Source organism: Rhinolophus ferrumequinum, chromosome 15 (assembly GCF_004115265.2).
Source record: "Rhinolophus ferrumequinum isolate MPI-CBG mRhiFer1 chromosome 15, mRhiFer1_v1.p, whole genome shotgun sequence".
Lineage (NCBI taxonomy): Eukaryota > Metazoa > Chordata > Mammalia > Chiroptera > Rhinolophidae > Rhinolophus > Rhinolophus ferrumequinum.
Window position 1 is genome coordinate 25714094 of NC_046298.1, and position 23295 is coordinate 25737388.

At 43.1% G+C, this 23295-nt stretch overlaps 1 protein-coding gene across 1 annotated transcript in view; it reads left to right on the forward strand.

Annotated features, from left to right (window-relative positions):
- WWOX (WW domain containing oxidoreductase) overlaps nt 1-8863 on the forward strand; it is a 913938-nt gene extending 905075 nt beyond the window's left edge. The window contains exon 9 of the mRNA XM_033127954.1: nt 7479-8863. Coding sequence (XP_032983845.1) covers nt 7479-7667 — 189 coding nt within the window. The 3' untranslated portion in view covers nt 7668-8863. The remainder of the gene's footprint in view (nt 1-7478) is intronic.
- The last annotated feature ends 14432 nt before the right edge of the window (nt 8864-23295 follow it).

The following is a 23295-nucleotide window of genomic DNA, read 5'->3' on the forward strand; positions in this document are numbered from 1 at the left end:
TCGCCATTTCAGACCAACCCGTGGAAGAATGGCTACCCCACTGCCGTTTTCCATCCCAGCAAAAGAAAACCCTTTTGAAAAGAAACTGTATTTTGAGCAATGTGGGCATTCCAAGCTGCACTGGCAGGCAATGCCCAAGGAATTCTTTAAAGGATAAAAGACGGTCAACGACATCTTCTCTTATTTGTAATGAGACCATCTCTCGGGCCAGTCAGGTCTAGAATATCTTTGGCAGGCCCAAACGGAAGGAGGAACACACATGAATAACATCACCCACCTGCACTAGACTAAGCCATTCCTTTTCCTTCCCTCATTCAGAGGAGTGTCGCCCACTCCATCAAAGCATAACAGAATAACTCCAGGTCCCAGAAAGATGAACTCATGCTAAATAGTACACCTCCACTCTGCTGGGACCAGACATAAATCTGTCACGGAACCCTTGGAACATATATGGCAAGGATTCTGGAACACTCAGAAAGTATGAAAAGGGCCTTATTTATTTCAAGGGAGAGTTTGGAACAGTTCGTCGAATTGAAACCACAGGTCCCGAAAGCTTACCCAGGTCACTCTGCCCTTGAATCCTGCTGATGGCCTAAGTGCAAATCCTCCTCTGCCTGGCCTTACCAAAACAAACATGGCTTTGGACCTCTGGGTGAATGGGCACTGGCTGCCCATGCCTCCCCCAAACTTTAGACTAGCGAAGGCAAACATATTCTTTCCATCCTGGTCTCTGGGCTTGTTTCCTCCAGATATTTCTCAGAGGACGAACAGCGACACTCCTGACTTTCCAGCTCCTTCTGTCCTACGCTTCAAGTCAATCTCTTAAAACCCCACAGTGATCTTGCTAGAAATTAATGTCTCTTGTCGGGTGTGGTCTTTGTAGCCTGACTTGCATTGGGAGGCATACTGTTTGGGCTGCCTCAACTGCAAACAGAAAAGACTCTGTGTCACCTTGAGAGTTCTTCCACATGGAGGCCCGTGAACATGCAGCTGTTCTTTGAAAGCTGTGTCACCTGTGTTCCCCTTCAAGCATTCCACTCAAGATATCCTTTGCAATTTGGGGCTGTGGCCCCTATTGGGACCAACGGCATTGGTGACAATGAATCGGCATATCCCATTGCTCACAGAGGGAACTTTGATCAAGCCCTTCTCCTAGACTGGGTCCCAGTGTCACCTGGGGTATGACAATCAACTGAAAAGGAACTTCTGAGGTTTTGCTCACTGGTGAACCTGTTTTTAGCAAAGAAACCGTTGCCTTGTGGCAAGAAGTAAGTATCCATATTGTCATAGTCCACTGTGTTGGAGCAGGCATGTTCTTTTCGGTGAGGCTAACCATCTAAATGCGATCCAAATCTCCCCCCATGCTTCCAGACTTTTAAGGTCCACAGTGAAAAGCAAATCTCCACTTTCCTGATCTTCTTCACTTTCTCTGCTTGAGAAATTGAGCCTACTTCCCTTCTGTAGTAAATGCTAAGAACAGCCTGTGTGCAAAACTCCTGCAGGCTACAAGGAAAGCTCTATAACGTGCCTACAGGAAGTCGTATGTATCTAAGCCTGTAGTGTTTGAAGCCTTTGTAGGAATTTAGTTGTTGGGAATTTGTAGGAACTCATCTGTTAGGAATTCATTGGGGGAGGTTGACGAGGGGAGATGGATGGGAGTTTCCCCTGCAAACAGACCGAATGTGTCAGATACTATCCACCAAAAGACCACGCTCATCTTACATGTACACAAATTTATAAGGTGGAGACTGCTTAGGTGTCAACTGTTTTTTGATGTGGTTCAGTTTATGCTGTGAAAAAAAGTCTCTCATCCAAGAGTAGTTTTCTTAGCTGGGCAAATCTGGCACCAGGAGGTGGCATTTGAATCAGGCGACCTTTTTGCGAAGGGTCATTTGCTATTGGATCTTCTGAGGTTTCGCTGAATCCTCATTTTTGTTAATCCAAATGGATATAATTTTCATTTAGTTCACTGACTCAATCAACAATGGGAAGGAAAAAAAAAATCTCCTTTGAACATTTCTCAGGTGAACACAGGACAAACCACACATTTACTTTTAGGCCATGTCAGGGTGTCACACTGTGGCCAGACATGGCTTGGCTAAGAAAGCAAAGAGGTCCTCCTAAGGAAAGTTCAGCCCAATGAGAGATGCATAACAGGAAATGAGCAATATGCAAATATTTGTGTCACATATTTGGGCAGGAGGTTACACTTGGCAACTGATACGAATTCTGGCCTGGGTCAACCTGCATGATTATCTTGCAGCTTTGGACAAGTTGCTTTTGATCTCTGATACTAAGTGGGGCTTTTCTCAAATGGGGATAATAATGGCCCCTTGCTCCTAAAGCTGTGTGGGGGTGACAATGTCCTGCTTATCGAGTTCTCTGCATGGGGCCTGAAGAATTGTAAGCTCTCAGAAAGGCCAGACACTGTTACCACTCGAAAGGTCCCCTATTTGCAACAGCTCACTAGAGAGGCAGAGGACAGAGTCCCTGGAGTTGAGCTCTCTGTTCTCTTCTATTCTCTCACCTAATTTTGGTGCAAGTCAGTGTGTCGGTTGATTAGCATTTATTCCATGACCATCAGTTCAGTTATATAAGCATCGCAGTGGAGGAGGAAGGTGATTTGTTGGTTGTGGTCACGTGAACGGGGACAGCCCAGGAGTCTCATTCCTGTGCGAGCTGCATTAATCTATGAACTAATAGAATTCCTGGCACATTTGTCCGCTCCGAAGATTGTTCTCCGACGCTAAGTAGGGAACTCATAACCTTTTGGAGCAGCTTGCTTTTGTTTGTCTTTCAAATCAGAGATTTAGAACCATAATTGCTTTGGAGGAACGGATGTGTACCAAGCACCAAGGTACCCAGAGATGAACTCCGAAACACGGCACTGCACTTTCCCACTAGGATGGTTATAAACTCTATTTCAGGACTGTTACTGAGATCAGGGACAGACAGACAGGTTAGTCTGGGTGTCTGAGATCAGGGTGTGGAGACAGACCTTTATTCCACCTGTGGTACGTGTGCTCGCTTTCTATCTCTGCAAAGGCTCTGTGGTAAGTTATTCTGCCATGTTCACAGAGCCCCTGGGTTTGCATTTGTGAAGTGTTGGTTTTGCTGGGCAGACCCCAGCTGAGTAACAGGGAAAGCTCTTAGAGTTTGAAGAGGCACCTGTCTTCTCTTCCTGCTCCACATGCTCACTTCAGATCTCCTCTTTGTCCCGGGAATTCAGTCCAACAATCACTCCCCTCTTCCCAAAGGGCTCCCTGCCCTGCCCTTGGGGTTCCAAGCGCAGTCTAAGTGTCCTGACATGGTCCCTTGCACAACTTTACTTTTTGCATACATTGACTCATTCATTGTTATCTGTGTAAACTCCTGGTATCAGTACATCTGTAATAAAGCAATTTTAGAACATCTACTACTCGCAGAATCATTAACTACATAGATATTTGGTGACAGTGTCTATGTTTTTATACATCTCATAGTTAAATCTACTTTAAGACATAATCTATTCTTTCTTTTAAATAAGCATGCACTTTAAAATAGAGAAACTTGGGAACTAAACATTAATCGTGTAATATGTGTCCTTATTAAAACGTAAGTTATATTAGAGTACTAACCAATGCATTACAAATATCAATACATGGGTGGTTTTTTACTTTACCATATATTGTTTATTAGAAACTCTATACCTTTTCCTTTAAAAGTCAATATTCATTTTTATTCCATGCTGACAGCTACAAATTGATGGCTAGCAGTTATCAAATAAATGTTGATGAAAAGCGGCGACTTAATATTTTCAGTCTAACAAAGGGTTAGGGAAGGATGGACAATTTAGATCTCAGGGCCTCAACTATAAATAAACAGCAACTGCTTTCTAAATCCCACCTTCCTGCAGTTGAAGATTGTGCTGCAAATCTGACAAATGATTTCTGAAAGAGAATGATGAACCCCTATTACCAAAATACTTTTCACTTAATCCTATACACAAGAATCCTGGGTAATTTTACATATGCTGTAAAGATGGATGACACACTTCTCCTCTGGCAGCTCGAAAATGTTTGACTCGATCAGAAATGGCATTCAGGCATAATTAAAGATGCTACTAGGCTTCCCAGAAATTCTCAGTCCTGTGTCATCCACACCCTCACTCATCGCCAGCGCTACAGGATGGAGATGACGCACCCAAGCTCCCAGGAGCAGCAACTGCGGAAGTCCTACAGGCTGCTGATAAAGTGGTCTTAAAACTCATTTAGGGGGACCCACAGCTCCAGCCAGTGTTTATATGTCAAGGTATTGCTGTTATTTTATCACAATGGATCCGTGCGCAATAGTGACCACTCGTAGACATTGCTCCAGATATTTTATAAGAGTTGATAACATTGTTTCCTTCATGTGGCTCTTTCATCTTTTCGGAATAATGTACTGATAGCCCAAAAAGTGGCATGAAAGTCATTTGACACTGATTAACGTGCTCTTTTAATTTTTTTTTAAATCACTTTAAAAATCTTTTATCTTGTATCAACAGTACCGGCTTAGGTATTTACTGAGATTTCCCTAATGTGGCTCAGTGTTATTCTGATGACGGGCAGGCTAAAAAGCTGATGAGCCAAAAGCTAGAACTTGTTCTTAAACTGTCGTCACAGCCACTCATATAAACATGTCGCTCAGAGGCTGCCATTGATACAGCTGAAAAGAGAATTCCCCAAGGAGCTGAAAGTGAGCTTGGGACTAAAATATATCATTACTTCTTCACTGTCCAGCAAGAAAGGAAAGTCAATCGACTACCAGTTGAACTTATCATGGATCAGAGAGGGAGACTTGGCCAAATGTACACAGTTGATCTTCCGAATGGAGGAGATAGGCTTTGCTTTCAAGTGTTCCTTCTGTACTGGGTTCTTCCACAAAGCCAGAGCCACTTGTGATGGCATTAAGATTGTGAGTCACCCCGAGCCTAATGGCAAAAGAATCAAAGCCGACTCCTGAGGAAAGACTGGGCTTTTCTAAAATTTATAGTTTTCAGCATGGTACCCAACTGGAAGTTTACCTGAAATGAGGTCAATTGCAATTGTTTTCAGCTTCCATGGAGGGAGCATGCATGCCCCCAGCTCTCTTACCAACTCGATTCTGAAATAATGTAATTGCAGAATTTCTTTGCAGAAATACCATCCCAACAATGCAAAAGTGCAACATGATATCGTTTTAGAAGGTCCCAGTGGCAAAATATTACATTGGGTCTGAAAGAATTCCGCTTTTGGCTTTTTTCCCAAGTGGCCTACTTCAGTCTTTTCTCAGGATTGGGAGAATTGTGAAAGGACAGTTTGCTGTGATGTATAAATGCTGATACTATCACGACTCTCGAGTGGGATTGGGGAGCCTGGGTTTTGGGATGAGCTGACTGGATTCTCTTACCCCTTGGAAGTTCATGGCAATCACCTGACTACTCTGGTGGTTTTGACAGCTGCAAAGTAAAACGGAAATCTAAGACAGAGATCCCGAAACTCATGCAAAACGCCATCTCTACCTGAACTGCTAAGAATCAAGGCCAAGATGATATCTGGCTTGAGGTAGTGGGAGGAGCATCTCCATTCTTCCGTTTGTCTTTACAAGCACTTGGCTTCCCTTTTTCCCCCACATGAGATGCAAGGAGTCAGGTAAACCTCTTGAATTCTTTAGATAATTGTGCCAGGTGCTAAGCTAAGGGTTATTAGGAATAATAATTCAGTGAAAGAAAATTTGGATGATGTGCCCTTATTTCCATTAGACTTGAGCCACACAAATCAATTTGAAAAGAAACAGATGAATCCAAGAAACTAGCAGGCTCTACGGGGAGTGGGCATGGTGAGGGGGTTGGGGGAGGAACAGACCGATTGTGTTTTAATTGAGTTCAAGTCATGTCAGGTGTTCACACTCTGGCGTAATGGGACTTGTCCAGGACAGCCAGACGGCCAGCGATGATCAGAACTCAAGCCTCTGCGCCCGCCACCCCCATCATGTCCCTCGACTGTAATTGACGGTTTGGTTTTCACATTAATTCACACAGGACAACAGACTCTGACACTGAAGTCCCCCCCCCCCCACGCCAATACACAAACAAACAAAGAAAACCCAAGTCTGCTTCATGGCCCTTGCCTAAAATTATAACACCTGAGACCCGATCTTCAGCAAGACCTAGGCTGCCAATGGTTCTAGCGTGCAATCATCGTGAGTGCAAACCAAACTATCTGGGGGTATGATTTTCCATTAAGCACTCTGCGCGGGCACAGTTTAAACCCTGGAGGGGCAAACAAACAAACAACAACAACAACAACAACAAGGTAAACTTTGGCTGGGGATGGAAGTGAATTTCCCCGTCCATCAAACGTCCTTAATGTTTTCTTATGGTGACCTTAACCTTAGTTACCTTTCTCCACCCTCTTCTGCAGCCCCCCCCGCCCCCATCAACCTATAATTAGTTGGTACAATAAGTGCTGTGATGCACATAAATAATCATAAGATGCCAGATAAACTGTATTGGTTTTAAATTAGAGCCATGCCTACCACGTGTCCCTATGAACACCAGCCTATTATTTTTAATTACGGCTTGCAAAGCCAAGTGATTTCTTGCCCTCTTTGCAGCATCCCTGACAGTATCCTGTCAGCCCAGATGATATGGTGCCCCATCGGCACACACATCCTTAGCTACAGCGACAACTGTTACTCAAAAGGTGAATCGAAAGTGATCAATTGCATTCATGGCAACGTGCATTTTGAAGTGGGCTGGGAAGAAATGTACCCCCGAAGCCACTGTCCTGTTGCAAATGCTGGATGAATGTGACATTTAAAAGCAGGTTTTCACAGGATCTGGATGAGTGAATAAGCCTGTCATGTGCCTGTGTGAGGCATGTATATATGGCAGGGAGTATGTGTATATGTGTTTTAAACGTTTTAACACAGCATTGCAAACCCTTCCCTTTAGCAACACCATGGGCAAAGAAAAGAGGAAAGTTCTGGTACCAGTCCTCCTTGAGTTTTTCTACCTGATGGGCCATTATTAGAGTGGTTGGTTTAATTCAGACAGAAGGTTCTAGAAACATCTTGGTGTCAAAATACATTATGCACTGAGAAATCAAGGGGTTGGATGAATTTGTTCTTGCATGTTCAAAAGAAGTTCTTGCATCTTCTTTTTGCTGGGACGAGACATCTGACATGGTTTATTGATATGTGTATTTCTTTTCGAAGCCTTTTCCTATACGAGGCGTACAAAGTCACACCAGCCTTACGAGTGGGGTTTATGAACTCGTTTTTCCAGAGTGGTCACATCCTACCTTTTATAGTGCTGTACTCCGAGTTCAGTCCCCTTGGCCATGCTGTGATCCAGTTGCAACTGAACCCGGTCGGAAGAGGCTTGCTAATCCCCAGTCAGAAGAAAGTCATCCGATCACCTCTTTTCTTGAAAACAAACAAAAAATTTTTTTTGGTCTTTTTTCTTTGATTTCCAGCAACAAGGAGCTGCCACCACCGTCTACTGTGCCGCTGCCCCTGAACTTGAGGGCCTGGGAGGGATGTATTTCAACAACTGCTGTCGCTGCCTGCCCTCCCCAGAAGCTCAGAGTGAAGAGACGGCCCGGGCCCTGTGGACGCTCAGCGAGAGGCTGATCCTGGAAGGACTTGGCAGCCAGTCCAGCTAAGTGGGAGCTCCGGCAAGGCTCGGCACACACACCCACCCTGTGTGTGCACACATGCATCACCGCCAATGCTGGACCCCTTCCAACTTACTATCCAGGGGCCTTTCCATGTCCCTCCGACACAGATCCGCCAGAGCAAAGGAAATCAGAGTACCCACAACAAAAGGGCACCTCTGAAGTACCAATGGGAAGCAGGGAATTAATTCCAGGGGTAAAGGGACAGTTTCTGTCTCCTGGGGCTGGCTTAGGCTTGGGTCCTTTTGCTTTCCTGGTGGTGGCCTGTTTCAAAGTGAACCATGCATTGGTATGCAGGTTCCTTTCTCATCGCACAAGCACAAACAATTCTCTCTCACTATTTAGAGTAGCCTGGGGCCCCTTCTGTCCACCCCCCGCCTCCAAGCCACCACCTCCTCCACAGCCCACCATAGCCACACTGTAGCCAGGAACTGGCTTTCTCCTACTTAGTGAAGCAAAAGCGAGTGTTTGTCCTTCTTTGCCACATCGATCCAGGAGATAATTGTTTCATTCATGCTGACCAAATCTAAGCGGGTTTGGCAACTACTGGGGAGAGAACTCTGAGCCTTGTTACAGCCAGTGAAGATGGAGGTGACACTGAGAAATGGTGGGATAGACAGAGCTAGTGGGTCACAAACGTACTGGTCCTTTGACTCCCTTGCCAAACTATACAAACAATTCTTTCGACATTATAACAAATTTTGCCAAGCATTCCCTCAAAACCTCGACAGGCAGGAAAGGAAGGAAACACTGTGTCCTTAAGAATTTACAGGATGATTTGGGGGATAAGAAGTCGTTCCCTCCGTTCTTCCTTCACAGTTTCAAGAAGCCGCTCGATGGTGGAGGTTCACAGCTTCTTGGTGCTCCCGCTTTAGCATTCTGCTTAAAATTCCTGTTAATCCTATGCTTAATAAAAGAACATGCTTGAAATATTATCATTTGAAGTTTGTATCGTGTTTTTAAATGTTTGTTTCAGTTTTGGAGGGTTTTTTTTTTTTCCAGCGGTTTTTTTTTTTTTTTTTTTTTTTTTTTTTAGAAAAGAAATCTAGAAGAAAAATAAAGCGCTTCTTGTAGACGCCAGGAAAACACCATTCTTGTTTCTTCTCTGAGTGTGTTTTGTTTTTGTGCTTTGTGGCTGTCTGTGGGCCAAGTTGTCTTCACGCGATTAGCATGCCAGCATCATATTTTCTGTGGAAGAAAGCAAGAAGAGAAAAATGACTATTGTTCAATTTCACCTAAAGAGGTTTTGTTATTACGTACAGTGGGTTATGTCAGTCCACAGTGGTTTGTTGCCCCTGTGATTATAAACTTCTTGCTGATTAGAGACTATCTCTATGCATTTCAATGGCAGTGGATTGGAAGCTCTTTCCCACTCATCCTTTTTTCACTTACACCAAGGTTTCCAGGCCATCCCAGCAAGGATGTGAGAAAGTCCACCTTGGCCAGATGGAGAGAATGCTTTTGCTGAAATACCAGGAAGGTGAGGGTAGGGTGTGTGTATCACTGTTTGTCCTCCTGATGATGGCAGCTTCAGACAACATCATGAATGTCTGGCCTCTGGCTCTTTGGCACAGTCCAGTCAAACACCACTGCTTTCCAGTGGCCCACAGCCTGGCCTCATCCTCCTATCTGGCTATATTCTCCCATGCAAAATCCTGATTATCATAGCTCCTATAAAACTATGAATCAGCTCACGTCAGTTTCCTGGTCCAGACTCTCCAATGCTTCTAAGGTAGACTCTTTGCAAAAGTGACCATCATAATTCTGCTCCCAGTTTCCACATTGTGAGTGATCCTCTCCCACGTGAACTCTAGCCTTGGCCACGTGACTTGCCTTGCCCAATTGGAAAAGTGCTTGTGCATTGGGGATTGCCCATTTTTTGCTGCTCTTTGGAACCTGGCAACCACTCTCATAGGCATGGGCCTGGGCTAGTCTGCTGGATGATAAGAGATTCCTGGTCACTACCCGAACTGGCATCAAGCTAACTGCTGGACATGCCATCCCAGACTATTCAGCCCCAGCTGAACCAATCCAGATAAGAAAAAAAAAAAAAAACCTCCTCAGTCGACCCACAGAACTGTAAAAATTAAAAGTGTGTTATATGAAGCCACACAGTTTCAGGATTACTTGTTGTGCAGCAAATGCTAACTGATACAACGTCTCATCTCACTGAATCAAGTTCACACTTTTTACCATGGCCTAGGATTTCTTTCATAATCTATCCCCAGCTTGCTCTCTGATGTCCTGTTCTAGCACTTAGTCTTCACCTACTACATGCAGCCACTCCTGCCTTCTTGTGTTCTTGAACTATGCCAAACACCCTCCCTACTCAAGGTCTTTATATTGCTGTTCCTTCTGCTGAAGTGCTTTTCAACCAGAGACCTGCATGGCTTCCCCTCACATTGCATTCTGGTCTCTGCTCGAATGTTACCCCCTTTCTGATGAGGTGACTGCATTCATGGTGGTACCCCACATGCCCACCCACTCCTAACCCTTTATTTTTTCTCCACAACACTTAATACTATTGGACACATTATGTGTCTGTTTATTATTTCCTCTCCCCACCACCTGTAATATAAACTCCACTAGATTTGTCTGTTTTGTTCATGCCCGTAGCCACAGCACCTCAAACTGCTCCTGTCACATAGTAGGTGTTTAATAAATAACCGTTGAAAGGAAGAAGGATCGTTGGTGACCAGGTTCATGAAAACAATCCCCATCATTCGCTGAGGATGACCTCATGCCACACACTGTGCTAAGGTCTAATGTGACCACAGCCCTGCCAAGTGGTCCTTCGCTTCCTGTCTTGTGGATGAAAAAACTGAGGCCAAGAGGTTTTATAATTTGCCGTTGTCCGCACAGCTCATAATTGGCAGAGTTGCAATTCACACTTGGGTTGGTTGGAGTTCAAAGTCATGCAGCTTCCCTTCACCAAGGCCACAGCTCCTTCAATGAGTTAGACATACCCTTTCCCATAGGATGCACCACCTGAAGGTCTCGGGTGGAGCAGAGTCTGACTCTGGCTAAGCTTTAGGCATTCGGTGAAGGTGAAAGCTAAGCCAGAGCCAAGAAGATGTTGGAGGACCATCAGCCAAGGTGATGTCTGAAATATCAGAGACCCCAAGGGAGGGTCTGCTGGCCGCCTGCCTCCTTGCACTGTTAAGGGATGTGCTGACTGATTCCTGTATGGATCCTGCACCAGGCAGGGAAGATGAGGTTTGGGAGGAACTTGACACGGGGAGGTGAGTATTGCCCTAAATCAAGAAGTTCCCTAAATCAGATAAACTAAGTCTTCCAACAATCAGTCATTCAACAAACGTGCTGAATGCTACATGGTGGAAATTCAAAGTTTAGGGTAACCTCTCCCACAGTTCCTGCTACAAAGGAACTCACATCTCACGTCTATTGGAGTCTTCACAGTGCACAAGACCCCAACCAACTTTATCAAAAGTTCTCCATGGTATTTGGAGATGAACTGAGGCCCCAGAATTATATATCCAGACCTCCTGTTTCCCACCATAGCCAGAATCCACCCAATCAGACATGCCAGTCTCTGTGAGCCATTTCTCCTGCCTCTTACCTCCTTGGCTAATTTCATGGGGGCAATTCCTGGACAGGTGAGCAAGTGAGTGGCATAAAGCCTCACTCCTTTTTCAGCTTATTCGAATCCCAAGACTTGTTCACCATCTGCCATGATAGATGCTTGTGTGTAGATACAGATAGCTATATAGATGTATGTGATATGTATGTAATATATACTGTATATAAGAATGATCCTACTCTACCATCATCACTACGACTAATTGCAGATACTATTTATTGAGCACCTACTATGTGCCAGTGGCTGGTCTAGGCAAATCATACTCGTCTTATTTTATGCTCAGATGATGAAAGTGAGGTTTACAAAGTGCCCGACCCAGTCCCATAGCTGAGGAGTAGCAGAGTCAGTATTCAAATCCAGGTCCATTGCCTCCAGGCCGGGTACCTTCCAATACATCCCACTGTTTAATGGGTCGCCTATAAGCCGGCAGTAGACACATATTATACAATGGGTGAATTATTCACAAAGGAAGACTATTTGGCTTCCTACCCAAGCATGGGATCTGGCACTCGTCCTGGTGCCCAATGCCTCATATAAACTGTATAAATTGTTTCTGTAAATGCCATTTATCCAGCAATATTGGCTTCAGCTCCATAGACCCCTTCTCCTGTTCTGGTTCTAATTAGGTCTGCGTAGTGCCATGTTGTCCTGGGTTTAACTTCTAATGGCCTCAATGTCTAGAGTTTTCCACCATTGCCCCAATGCCATAGAATCACCCAGAGTAGGAAAAGTGAGCCAGTTTCTCTATGGTCGTTTTCTTTCGAGTTGTTCTCTCTCTCTCTCTCTCTCTCTCCCTAAGTGTCTTTAAACCCAAAAGGCAGCCAGTTTCCACTTTCACGGCTGATTACGGGAGGACTTTCTGCAACTTATCAATAGGAAATAAGAAATTGAAGCATCCCCGGCAATGACTGAAGCTGTGGCTTGTGGTTTTGCTCTTTAAAATGGGGTTATGGGTGGTTTTGTTTTGAACTTCAATGAAGGAGGCCTGATTACTTTCATTAAGGTCAGCACTAGGCCAGAAAGCTTTGGCTTGCAAAATGGCTGCCCGTTCTGGTCAGCACCATGTACCATTTTTAGTAGTTTACATTTTAAAAAGAAACTAAAATAGCAATAGTTACTTCCTGTGTTAACTCTTTGAGCCTGTCACCATTCCACCAAACTAATCTGAAGTTTGGAATACTAAACAATATCACAAAATATCCACAGGATCACTGAAAAAAACTGTCTATCGATGAGATGCATTTACCAAAAAAGAGCAATTTTTAAAAAGAACAAGGAAGGCTCAAATATGACCATTCTAACACTGATTTTTTTGTAATTACCTTTCAAGTGTTCATATTATTTGGTTTCGTGCCCCTTTCTTATCCCTCCTCCCCAAATTACCTTATGTCTCAGTTTTCACAGGTATTTTAATGGATACCTAATAGATCTTCCTGGTGGGTTCTTATTTGGAAAATCGTACTATGGAAACTTTAGGTTATTTTCTAGTTTTTTTGCGGTTAGAACTAATGGCTCCGTTAATATCTTTATGCATGCGACTTTTGCCTGCTATTTATTTACCTCCTCAACAGACCTTTGTACCGCTGAAACTACTAGGTCCAAGAGCTCTTATTTGGCCCATGCTGTATATTGACATGTGCCATATGAAAGGGTTACAATCAGCAGAACGTGTGTGTTTCTGTTTTTTTTACAACCTTATCAGTGCTGAATATTGCCTTAATTTTTTAAATGTATTTTAACTTCTTATTGTCACAATCTATAACTATTTATATAAAATAACCCCAAGCAGCCAGTCTCCTTGTTTAAAGCATAAGCATTTTGACTTTCATGTCCCCCACTGGACCAAGTTCACAATGTTAATTCCAGTGGCACTTCTGGGTGAGTCTACATTTGGTTTGGGTAGAAAAACATTGGTTCAGCCAAGCTACTATCTCTTTCCCACATTATTCAGTCAGGGAACATCCTTCGTTTTGTTCCTTGTCAATCACCAATTGTAGGACACATATGGACCCGGTCTAAATGACTTGCAAAGACCAAAACCAACACCGGAGCTGCTTCCGTTCCTGTATTTAGCCCACTAGCTGCAGTACTGTCTCCTTTTATGAAATATGCCACACCACTCAGAGAGATTGTCTTGCTTCCAAACTGATCTATTTACAAGGCCATGCCCTCCTGCTTCTTAGGTGTGAGAAAATAAAAGCTTCTTTTAATTTTCAAAATAGGGATATGCAAATAGAGGCTCTCCATCACTCATTCAGATGAAAGAGGCTCCCTGTCTTCCTCAGGCTTTCCTGATTTTATTTGATGTTCAACTAGGAGCTTGTCCTCTGCTTTCGACTCATGACAATTTCTCATATGATGAGGCACTACACTTTCATCAAATGTCATTTCCTGAGTGCTTACCACCACTTCGTGCAAAACGCTGAACTGAAATGGTGTTGTTCATTTAGATGTCACGACTTTTGTGTTAAATGTTACTGTCCCCTAGGTACCAAGGAGGAAAACATTTGAATCCTGGGGCCACCACTTCCTTTGTGACCTTGTCCCAGTAATTTCACCTCTCTGAGCCCGTATTTGTGCAAACCACTCTACATTTGTGGTTTCTCTTACCCTTCCACCTCATCCCTCCCTTGTTTTATTTCCCATATACAGACTTGCTTAGATTCCCCTAAGCTGAACAAACGTGGAGTCCATTAGTCATCTACCTGAATATGGTTTTATTTTTTCTCTGAATATCTTTGAAATACGACTTGTGAGATTGGTTCAGGGAAAGAAAAAAAAAAGTCCTATTATTGTATTTAAATACAATTGATCTTAGAAATAATTGCTAAATAAAACAAAGTGTATTGCTGTTTTTTACTGAAAAGTTAAAATGAATGCTTAGCATTTAAATTTGGGCTGGGAAATCAGGAAAAAAAAAACATGAGCCCACGGTCCCACCACTCCAAGACAACCATGGTAAATATTGACATAGTTTCTTCTACTCTTTTTCAAAATGCATTTCAAAATTTACTTGTATCTTGTAAGTTTTAGTTTTATATAGTTGTGATTATACTCCACGCACATATTAATGTATTTCAAACTAATTAAATTCTTGATAAGTCTTTTCATGCTGTTATGAGCCTGCATTCAGTGAGTGAACAGCTATACTGTAGCTACTTAATCCTTTTATTGTTTTGAAGCGTTAGGATCCCTCCCGGCACTATATTTCACTAATTTAAATAATGTTTCAGTAAATATATTTGCATAAGATTTCGGCCGGATAGTATGATTATTTTCTTAACACGGATCCCTATGAGAATACAGGGTCAAACAAGATGGAAATTTTTAAGGCTCTCGGTACCTACTGGCAAGAAACCTTTTCTGGGCTGCCCATGTGGCTGGTTTTGATCTCTGCCAAGAGTTTTCTTTGAGAAAAGTAGGTGTGTTTTCACCCAGGTGGGTTTGCTGTGGGTCAGTTCATTTCCCCGGATACTCTGCCCGTCTGCTGCGGGGCAGTGTTAATCTCACTCCGGGTGGCCCGATACAGTCCCCACTTATGGAATGCTCTTTCCCTCTGGAACCAAGACAGAGAGGGCAGGAGCTTTGTGTCAGGGAAATTAAGAAGGCTGAATGTGAAAGAATCAAGCTATACTTTGGGCCAGCCGGGTTTACCAGACTTTTGATAGTGTTAATTGTGCTGCTGCTTAAGAACCTACTGAGAAAGTTTGAAGCCTTTCTTGGCCATGTTGGTGAATGTTCAGAATCCTCGGCCTGGTTTCCTGAGACAGGGCTCGCCCTTAGCCGTGGTCCTAGGGAATTTTACCTGGTATGGCCTAGATTTCAAGGACCTTATCATGAATCACTTGTCTTCACTCTTATTAGTGGCTACCTTCAAACCCACTTCAAGGAAAGAGGCCGAGCAGATTCTCCTACACGATTTAGGAAAAATTTCAAGTTACCCTGTTTCCTGAACAAGATTCCAGAATCTTCTAGAAGCCTACATAAATCCCCCTAAATATTCCCAAAGCCTTCATAGCTTCAACACTCTCAAAACACAGAAGTAACAGATTTAGGGGGAAAAAAAGACACATATATAACTATATATAGAGATACAAATGTATCTGTATATAAATTTATATACATATATATATACATATATGTATATAAATTTAGATATATAGATATATAGACAAATCTGTATCTTTATATTTAATCTCAGTGTATAAATGGATATTATTAGCAATAATAAGTGCTATATAAAATAAAATCACAATAAATATTATTAATAATACAAACCAGACCCTTTAACTCAGAAATTTACGTTCTAAATGTTAATTTAATCCCAGCCTGGACAGAGGATAGGGGGGGGAGAGAGAGAGAGAGAGAGAGAGAGAGAGAGAGAGTAGGTGTCAGGTGTTTTGGAATTCAAAAGCTGCATTAACATACTGATGAATCTGAGGAGTCCTATTACTAAAAACAAATAAACTTTAACTATGTTTAATCCCAAAACCCTTTGTACAGAGGCCACTGTTTTTTTAAGATACCTGTTTATTAACAGAAACAATAGTGTCCTCCAAGACACATAATCTTTTTATTAAAGCAATAATTAATAATAATAATAATGAAAAACTGAAATCAATTTCAGTGTCCACCTGTTGAGAGCAGGGCTCTCAGACTACCAAGAACTGATGTTGTGAAAGTAACTTAATTGACTGAAATGATGTTTTTAACATAGGTTATAAAAGAATTTTAGGGCATGATCCCATTTTTGTTAAACAAATATGTATTTGTGTTTCTGTACATATAAATTATGTATTAAGAGAAGGAGGGCTGAAAGGTAATAATAACGGTTATCTCTGGGAGGAAGAAATGTGGGTGACTTTTTTCTTCATGCTTACCTATATGTTCCACATTTTCTACAATGAAAGTATGCCTTGTTGCATTTTAAATAAATAAAAGTTAGAAAAACAAAGACAAAACATGACTGTAAAACATGCTCAACTGCCTCTGTGAGCACGATAGCACAGCTGTGGGATGATTTGAGTTCAGTAATTGATTGATCAGTAATTGATCTTCTAGAAGGTTCTCTTGGGCTGACACAGTCATACAAATGGAATGGCTCTCAAGTTTCACAGGAACAGGGTGGAGAATTTTCGGGCTGCACCATACAAAGAGAATACCTTTGAAAAACAAAAGCAGGTAGATTATTTTTGGTCACTTCAGCTTTCTAAATAACTGGCGGGTTGTCTGAAGTACACCTTTTGCTGCTGTGTGTGTATAAACATCACTGCCCTCTGTCTTTGGCCAAAGATCCTTTCCTCTGCTAGAGCCTGACATTCCGCCAAGGTTGAATAACGGATTCCAATTGTTCAACTCCTCACCTCTGTACCTCAGTGCACTCCTGATTAGCCTTATATACAGCTTTTGCAGGACCTGGGGAGTGGATGTACCCCAAACCCCTTTTCACTTTTTGTTTTATTATTGCTTGCTTAAAATTTGAACTAAATGACAAACTTCTCTTGTTTCTCCATTTGATCTCTGCTAAGATGAAGTCAAAAAAACATTTTATTAGAAAAATAAAGTTATATATCCTATGTTACTCTAAATAAGAAGCCTCATCAAAAAGCCTTCCAAGAAGTATTTAGACGTAAAAATATCAGTGATGTTCCCATACACATTGAGTGGAGAGAAATCCTTGATGCAGACAAGCTTGTTCTTGGAATCTGGATGGTAACTTATTATTATTATTATTATTATTATTGGGGAAGGGGAACAGGACTTTATTGGGGAACAGTGTGTACTTCCAGGCCTGTTTTCCAAGTCAAGTTGTTGTCCTTTCAATCTTAGTTGTGGAGGGTGTCGTTCAGCTTCAAGTTGTTGTCCTTTCAGTCTTAGTGGATGGTAACTTATTATTTTGAACTTAATTTTTCCCCCTGAGTCTTGTGACATTCTATTTGGAAGGAAAGGATTCAAAGGACACCATCTAGACAATCATAAAAATAACTAAGGAAAATACCAAAATGTTTCCTCCACCGACTCTCAGTCTAAATGAGAACAAGATCAGTGTGATCTCCTATCCGCACCCTGAGTTCCATCAATAAAATGGAGGGGAAATGACTTCACCAGATCTTGCTCTGACTTTTAATTCCAGGACAGGAAAATGCACTGATAATTCTCAAGGTTTTAGAGAGCAAGTCCTCACAAATGGGCCTGAGTGCATTTCTGCAATTCCAAGGTTTCTCAGGTTGGTCTTCATGATGTGATGCCGGAGACCCTGCCAGTGGTCCTCTACAGGCTCATGCTGTGTTCAATAGTTGGCATCTTTGATCAATAACAGTTTTACAGAAACACAAGGACAGGTGTGAAGGTAGGAGGAAGGGGCCCTCTGACCACATTCGTTATGGTTGAAAATTCAGATGTTTCTCCTGTGTCTCCCCTTAGGCCGAGTAATGAGGCAATTTGCTCAGGGAGACAAATGAGGGGGTGGGGGTAGGTGGGTGCTGGGAGGTTCCTCTCAGGGCTTCTACCAGGGTGCGCTTTTATGGAAGTTGGACCAGGAGGATCATTTACATAGACTCCAATGAAAACAGTGCCCCTGGAGTTGTGCAAAGTGGACCCGGTTTCCCTTCCAGCAACATGGTGCTAGATCTGAGTTGGGCATGGTGGGTAACCAGTGGTGGGACAAGAGAGGGATCGAGAAGAACAAAACTGTTCTCGGACAAAGAATATAATGAATGGAGTAGAAAAAGCCCAATCAGATGCATTCGTCCCATTCCTCAACCATCTAGCTGTGTGATCCTGGGTGCATTAATTGCCGTCTCAGAGTTTCTTTCCTCTAAAAGAAGGCTTTGGCACCCCGTCACAGGGACTTGTGAGGATAAAGGCTTCATTCGGGACCTGCTCCATAGCAGGCGTTTAGTAACTTTCACTGAAATCCCTCCGCTCTAGATCAGAATGACGCCCCTGGCTTCTTGTAAACAGGGTTTGATGGTGACAGTAACTCCATTATCAGGGGGCAGCCGTGTGGGTGCCCAACACTCATCCAGAAGACAGGCATTTTGCAGGGTGTCTTCTTGATGGTCTGTTAAAGAGCTGCCCGAGCCCTACGTCTGCAGCGAGGGTCCTCCCTTCCCGTTCTGTGGAGCGCACGCTGCACCGTGAGGGGGCTGCCTGCCCTGGCGGTGAGCGCAGGCGTCGTAACGGTGTCAGAACATTAACAGCCTGAAGCCGGGGGCTCGTCGTTCCGCGCTGGGCAGTGAGGGGGGACTAACGGGGTGCAGCGTGTGGGCCACCGTTCGCTACCTCCATCCCTCTGTGCAGAAGGGAGTGAGAATAAGGCAAAGAGAGCCGGGGAACTGGCTCCTTGCTTACGCCTTGGGCTACCCAATTGAGCCATCCAGAGGGGTGGCCAGCGGGCTGGCGCTTGGTCCTACGCAGAGGGTCTGATGAATACACTTTGGGTTGGGACACCTTCTCTCCATTTCAAAGGGTTTGGTCCTAACTGTGGTGAGACAGGTCCTAAATTCACTTTCTCACAGAATGAGCTGATTTCTATGGCTCCGAGTTCGCGGCAGCTTGTGTAGGAATTTAACTCCGTTTTTATAGGCCTTTTGCTTGCAATGTTAAGCACACAGCCCTACCATCTAATTAAAAGCGGGCTTTTATATTAGTTTGCAGGACAGTCGCTTGTGGGAGAAAATTATAATAAAAACACGACAACGAATCTTCCATTCGGAAGAGGTAAACATTAATCACCCAGTGAGAGTATGAGCATTTATTTGATTCTACGCTTGCTGAGTGAAACTGTGGACACGCCCTTGCTTTGTGAAACATCCCTGGTTCTTACACAGTGAACTTTCTAGAACTGAATTGAACGGACCCTTTCTGAGGAATGGGTGCAGGAGGACATCATGACAAGGGAGGCTCTTCCCAACACCGTGATTTGGCCATGACTTTTGTCCTGTGGCCTGACTAAGGTTGGCTGCTGTGGGTACCAAGGGCAAGACAAAAGGAAAGCACAGGGGACCAACAGATGTGACAGGGGAGGAAGGACTATGGCTCAGAGTGTGGGCCGTCTACCCCGTGACTAGCCGAGACCTCAGATACAGGAAGCCTGGCCCACACCCTGCCCTTGCCTTGTTGGATGGCTTCGAGCAAACAGGGCAAGCCTTGGTTTTATCATCTGTAAAAATAGACCGTCAATGTCAAAGATGCTACAACCCTGGGAAACTGCACTGCTAAGGAATAAGCACGGGTGGAAACCTGGTTCTACAGGTGAACAACCTTCAGCAAGAAAGGATGCCTCTTTGTGTCGGCACAATTGACTTGAAAATGCCCGCTTCATGTGGCTGCTTGTAAAGGTTGAAGAAATCAAATCGAGCCTAGGAAAACAGTTGACACATAGGCTTGCAATGGTTACCAGTGTCCCATCATGGAGGGTCCTTTCTGAATTTAACATTCTGAAATTGCATACCCCAACTTTCCTGGACAGAATTGCACTTAGTTAAACAGCAAGATGGGTCTCTGAGCTCTTTGGTTACCCTTTTACTTGGGGAGCCAGACCAGTGCCCACACTTATTGATTCGGCTTCCCCTCAGTAATGTCTTTTTCTAATGCTCGAGGGGAGGGCTGCATTCTGTAACGTTTCTTTGCCTCCAATTTACAATCATCACTTGTCTAAAACTGGGTTCAGTTTGTCAGGCTGGTGTGATTCAAATATCTATTTTAAAAACCACCCCAAAAGCAAAGTAAAATAAGAAACGTTATGTTCTTCTATGTATGGCATTAGTTTGGCCTCTGGAAAAAAATGGGGGAAAATAGCTTACAGGCAGAATAGCAAGGAAAGCCAAGGCACTGTTCCCACCTGGATGCAAATCCGGAGAGCAGGCGACTCAGCTGGAGACCCCCCCTGGGCTCCCTCTTTTCTGGTGGGCTCTCCTGGGACAGGATATTGAGGTCTCCAAAGCCCAGGGCCATGGGTCCGGACTATTTAACTGACTATTTAACTGCGTGGGTGAGGATGGAGGAAGGAAATGCCGCCACTTTGGTTTTCTGACCTGGTTTCTAGGGTAAAAGTGGTCGTGATTCTTGATGCATTTTATTTTTAAAGCTAATATCAGATATGTCTCTGCACTTGAAGGAAATCCTACAGGAAGGTAGTCTAGGGCCTGAAAGCTGACAGAAGAGGAAGTAAAATGACCTATGTTATGAGGCAGAAGATAGTGGTCTCAGCACCAAACACAGAGGGGAAACTGCCCATTTGCTTCAAGTGTGTGTATTTTTTCTTTTCTTTCTTTTTTTTTTTTTACCTACCGTGTTTCCCTGAAAATAAGACTGGGTCTTATATTAATTTTTGCTCCAAAAGACGTATTAGGGCTTATGTTCAGGGGATGTCATCGTGAAAAAAAAATCATGCTAGGGCTTATTTTCTGGTTAGGTCTTATTTTCGGGAAAACACAGCATGTGTTATCTCCTGTCTAGTTATAATGCATCAGCATGCCTATCTAGCTATTGGCTCACTCCAACCCATCAATAAAAGGAGTACTCGTACTGCAGAAAGAAAAAAGCAGGAAAGAAAGTATTGTAAAGGTGTTAAGATCACTCTGTAGACAATATACACATAAGAAAAGACAAAGAAAATACACTGTGATTATGTGTTGGCAAGATACGAATTTGGGGAGATATGAATATAGGCATGTTTACTTCCTACCCTCACACTTAATTTAAATACTTCTCTACTTTCAAACTTTGTACAAGAACATTTCCATGCTATTAACTCCACTTTTGGTAACACTGACATAATATTCCAGAAGTTAGACGTACCCTAACTGACTCAACAATTTTCCTATTGTATGAAGAAAGAAAGTTGGAATCCTGGTGTAGTCCGAAAATCCCTAGTCTAGACCACAGAGAAGTTAACTGAGAAGCCTCTTAGAAACATACTCAACCCAATATTAGCCAGAGGTTCAGGGCATAAGCCGTCTCCACCTGGCACCTATGACACATGAGCATTGTGAGAGATTTGGTTAAAGGAAAGTTAAAAAATCAAAATATCCAGGCAAATATGTGCCTGGAGTTATTTATTCTCTTTGACAATCTATGATGATCACACAGCTGCGCTTTCCCTCCAAACTGACTCATGTGTTTGAAAGGATTCGACATGGCAGAAGTCCCAGAAATAATACTCCAGTTCAAGAGCAGTTGGGAAAGTGTGGCCATACAGACAGGCCCTTCTTGATACAATGACACAGGTAGGTTTTTCATGCACTCAAGAAGGATCTTTACCTAAATAATGGGAAAGTCCATTTCTAGGGTAGGTCATTTATTCACTCAACAAACAATTGCCAAGCAACTCCTAACATCAGTTCTGTTTACTAGCCTGAAATGCAGAGATGAAAATGCATTGTGTTAACCCTAGAGCTCAGACTAAGGACTGGAAGCAGATCCATAAGTCGAAGGAGGGAGCATTACACTGGTCTCCATATGGTAGCCCTAGAGTTCTGTGTATGGAGGGAGACCCAGTGTGGATGTCTTCTCCCAAAGCTGTGCACTTGCGCAAGGTGAATAATGAAGGCACACAATGATGAATGCTTTGAGGGGGTGAGCAGAGGCACTATGGGATCAGAGAAGAGAGGACCCATCTCTGCCTCACTGGCAGATGAGGGGATGCCAATCACACTCCCCATCGAAGGTAACATTGACATCTGAAAAATAGACGAGCAAATTCAAGAATAAGTATGTGAAACGGCATAGGATGGAATGCTAATTTTTGCTTTCATTAAATACTCTTAAAACCTGATCAGAGACCTGTGCATCCTCCAAAGACCTTCCTGGGGAAGCAACCTTTTCATTGTTAAGACATATGGAATCTTCTCACCCTGTCCTTGGCTGAAGCAACGTCTCCCTTTTCACTTACGTACCACACACAGTGTTTTCTGGAGGGGCTGCCAATTGTGACACTTATTTGTAAGCCACCAAACATTAGTAGTTCAGCACAGACCACACAATTAATTTTATTTTTGCCCTCAGCCAGATTTCAAACAAAAACCCTGAGATAGCTGGAAAATTAATTTATTAAAAAGCAATAGCATGATAACACATGGTGGCAGAAGAAATGAATATGTTCAATATTGTATAAAACAGTTGGCAATCACATAATAGAGTGTTCATTCTGAATCTCATAGCTTGTATCATTATGCTTGGCAAATAGTTGTAAAATAGTGTATTATTCATGAACTAACATGTGTTAATTACTTTTAGTGCACATTTATTTTTCAAATGCAATATGAGTCAGATTCATCTATAATAGCAACTCATTTTGCAAAAGTCCACTTCACGTCCCTTTCAAAGAAACAGCCACAAGTGTGTTTCTCAGGCCTGAAAATACAAATTGGTAAACACCTTTGTCCCAGCATAAGGCAGGTAGTGACAGCACCTGCCTTAGATTGTCCAGCAAAGGGCTAATTGATACTATCTGCCCCCCTTACCCCACTGTAGACCCCACCCAGTGCCTAAGCCAGTTCTGACTGTGGTGGGTAAGAGTGATTCAGCCACCTGAGTCTCGTCAGGAGCTTGGCCATGTAACTTGCTTTGCAAAAGGACATGCGTAGAGAGACAAGCAAGGGATTGAAATGCTCTTGCATTGCTAGACATGCCCTTTTACACTCCTGCTATTCACCATGAGGGAAACACTCCCAGGGAACCACCAGTCCAAGGAAAATGAGAGCCACATAGAGTAGACAGGAGCCCATTCCATAGCCTGGAGCCAGACCCAACCTGACCTACAGACAGATATGGGAGCGATTATAATGATCGCTACTTTAAGCCACTACACCTTGCAGGTGGTTTTGTTACGAAGCAAAAGTAACTGATACATGTGACATATGCAAAACTTACTTTGGGATGCCCTGGGGCAATACTCAAAGCAACTGGCAGTCAATTTACATCTATTTCACAGGCTGGGGAGGATGTTTGGCTCACAGTGAGAAGCTACACATAGTATATAGAGAACACAAAGATTGTTTTTTTTCAAAT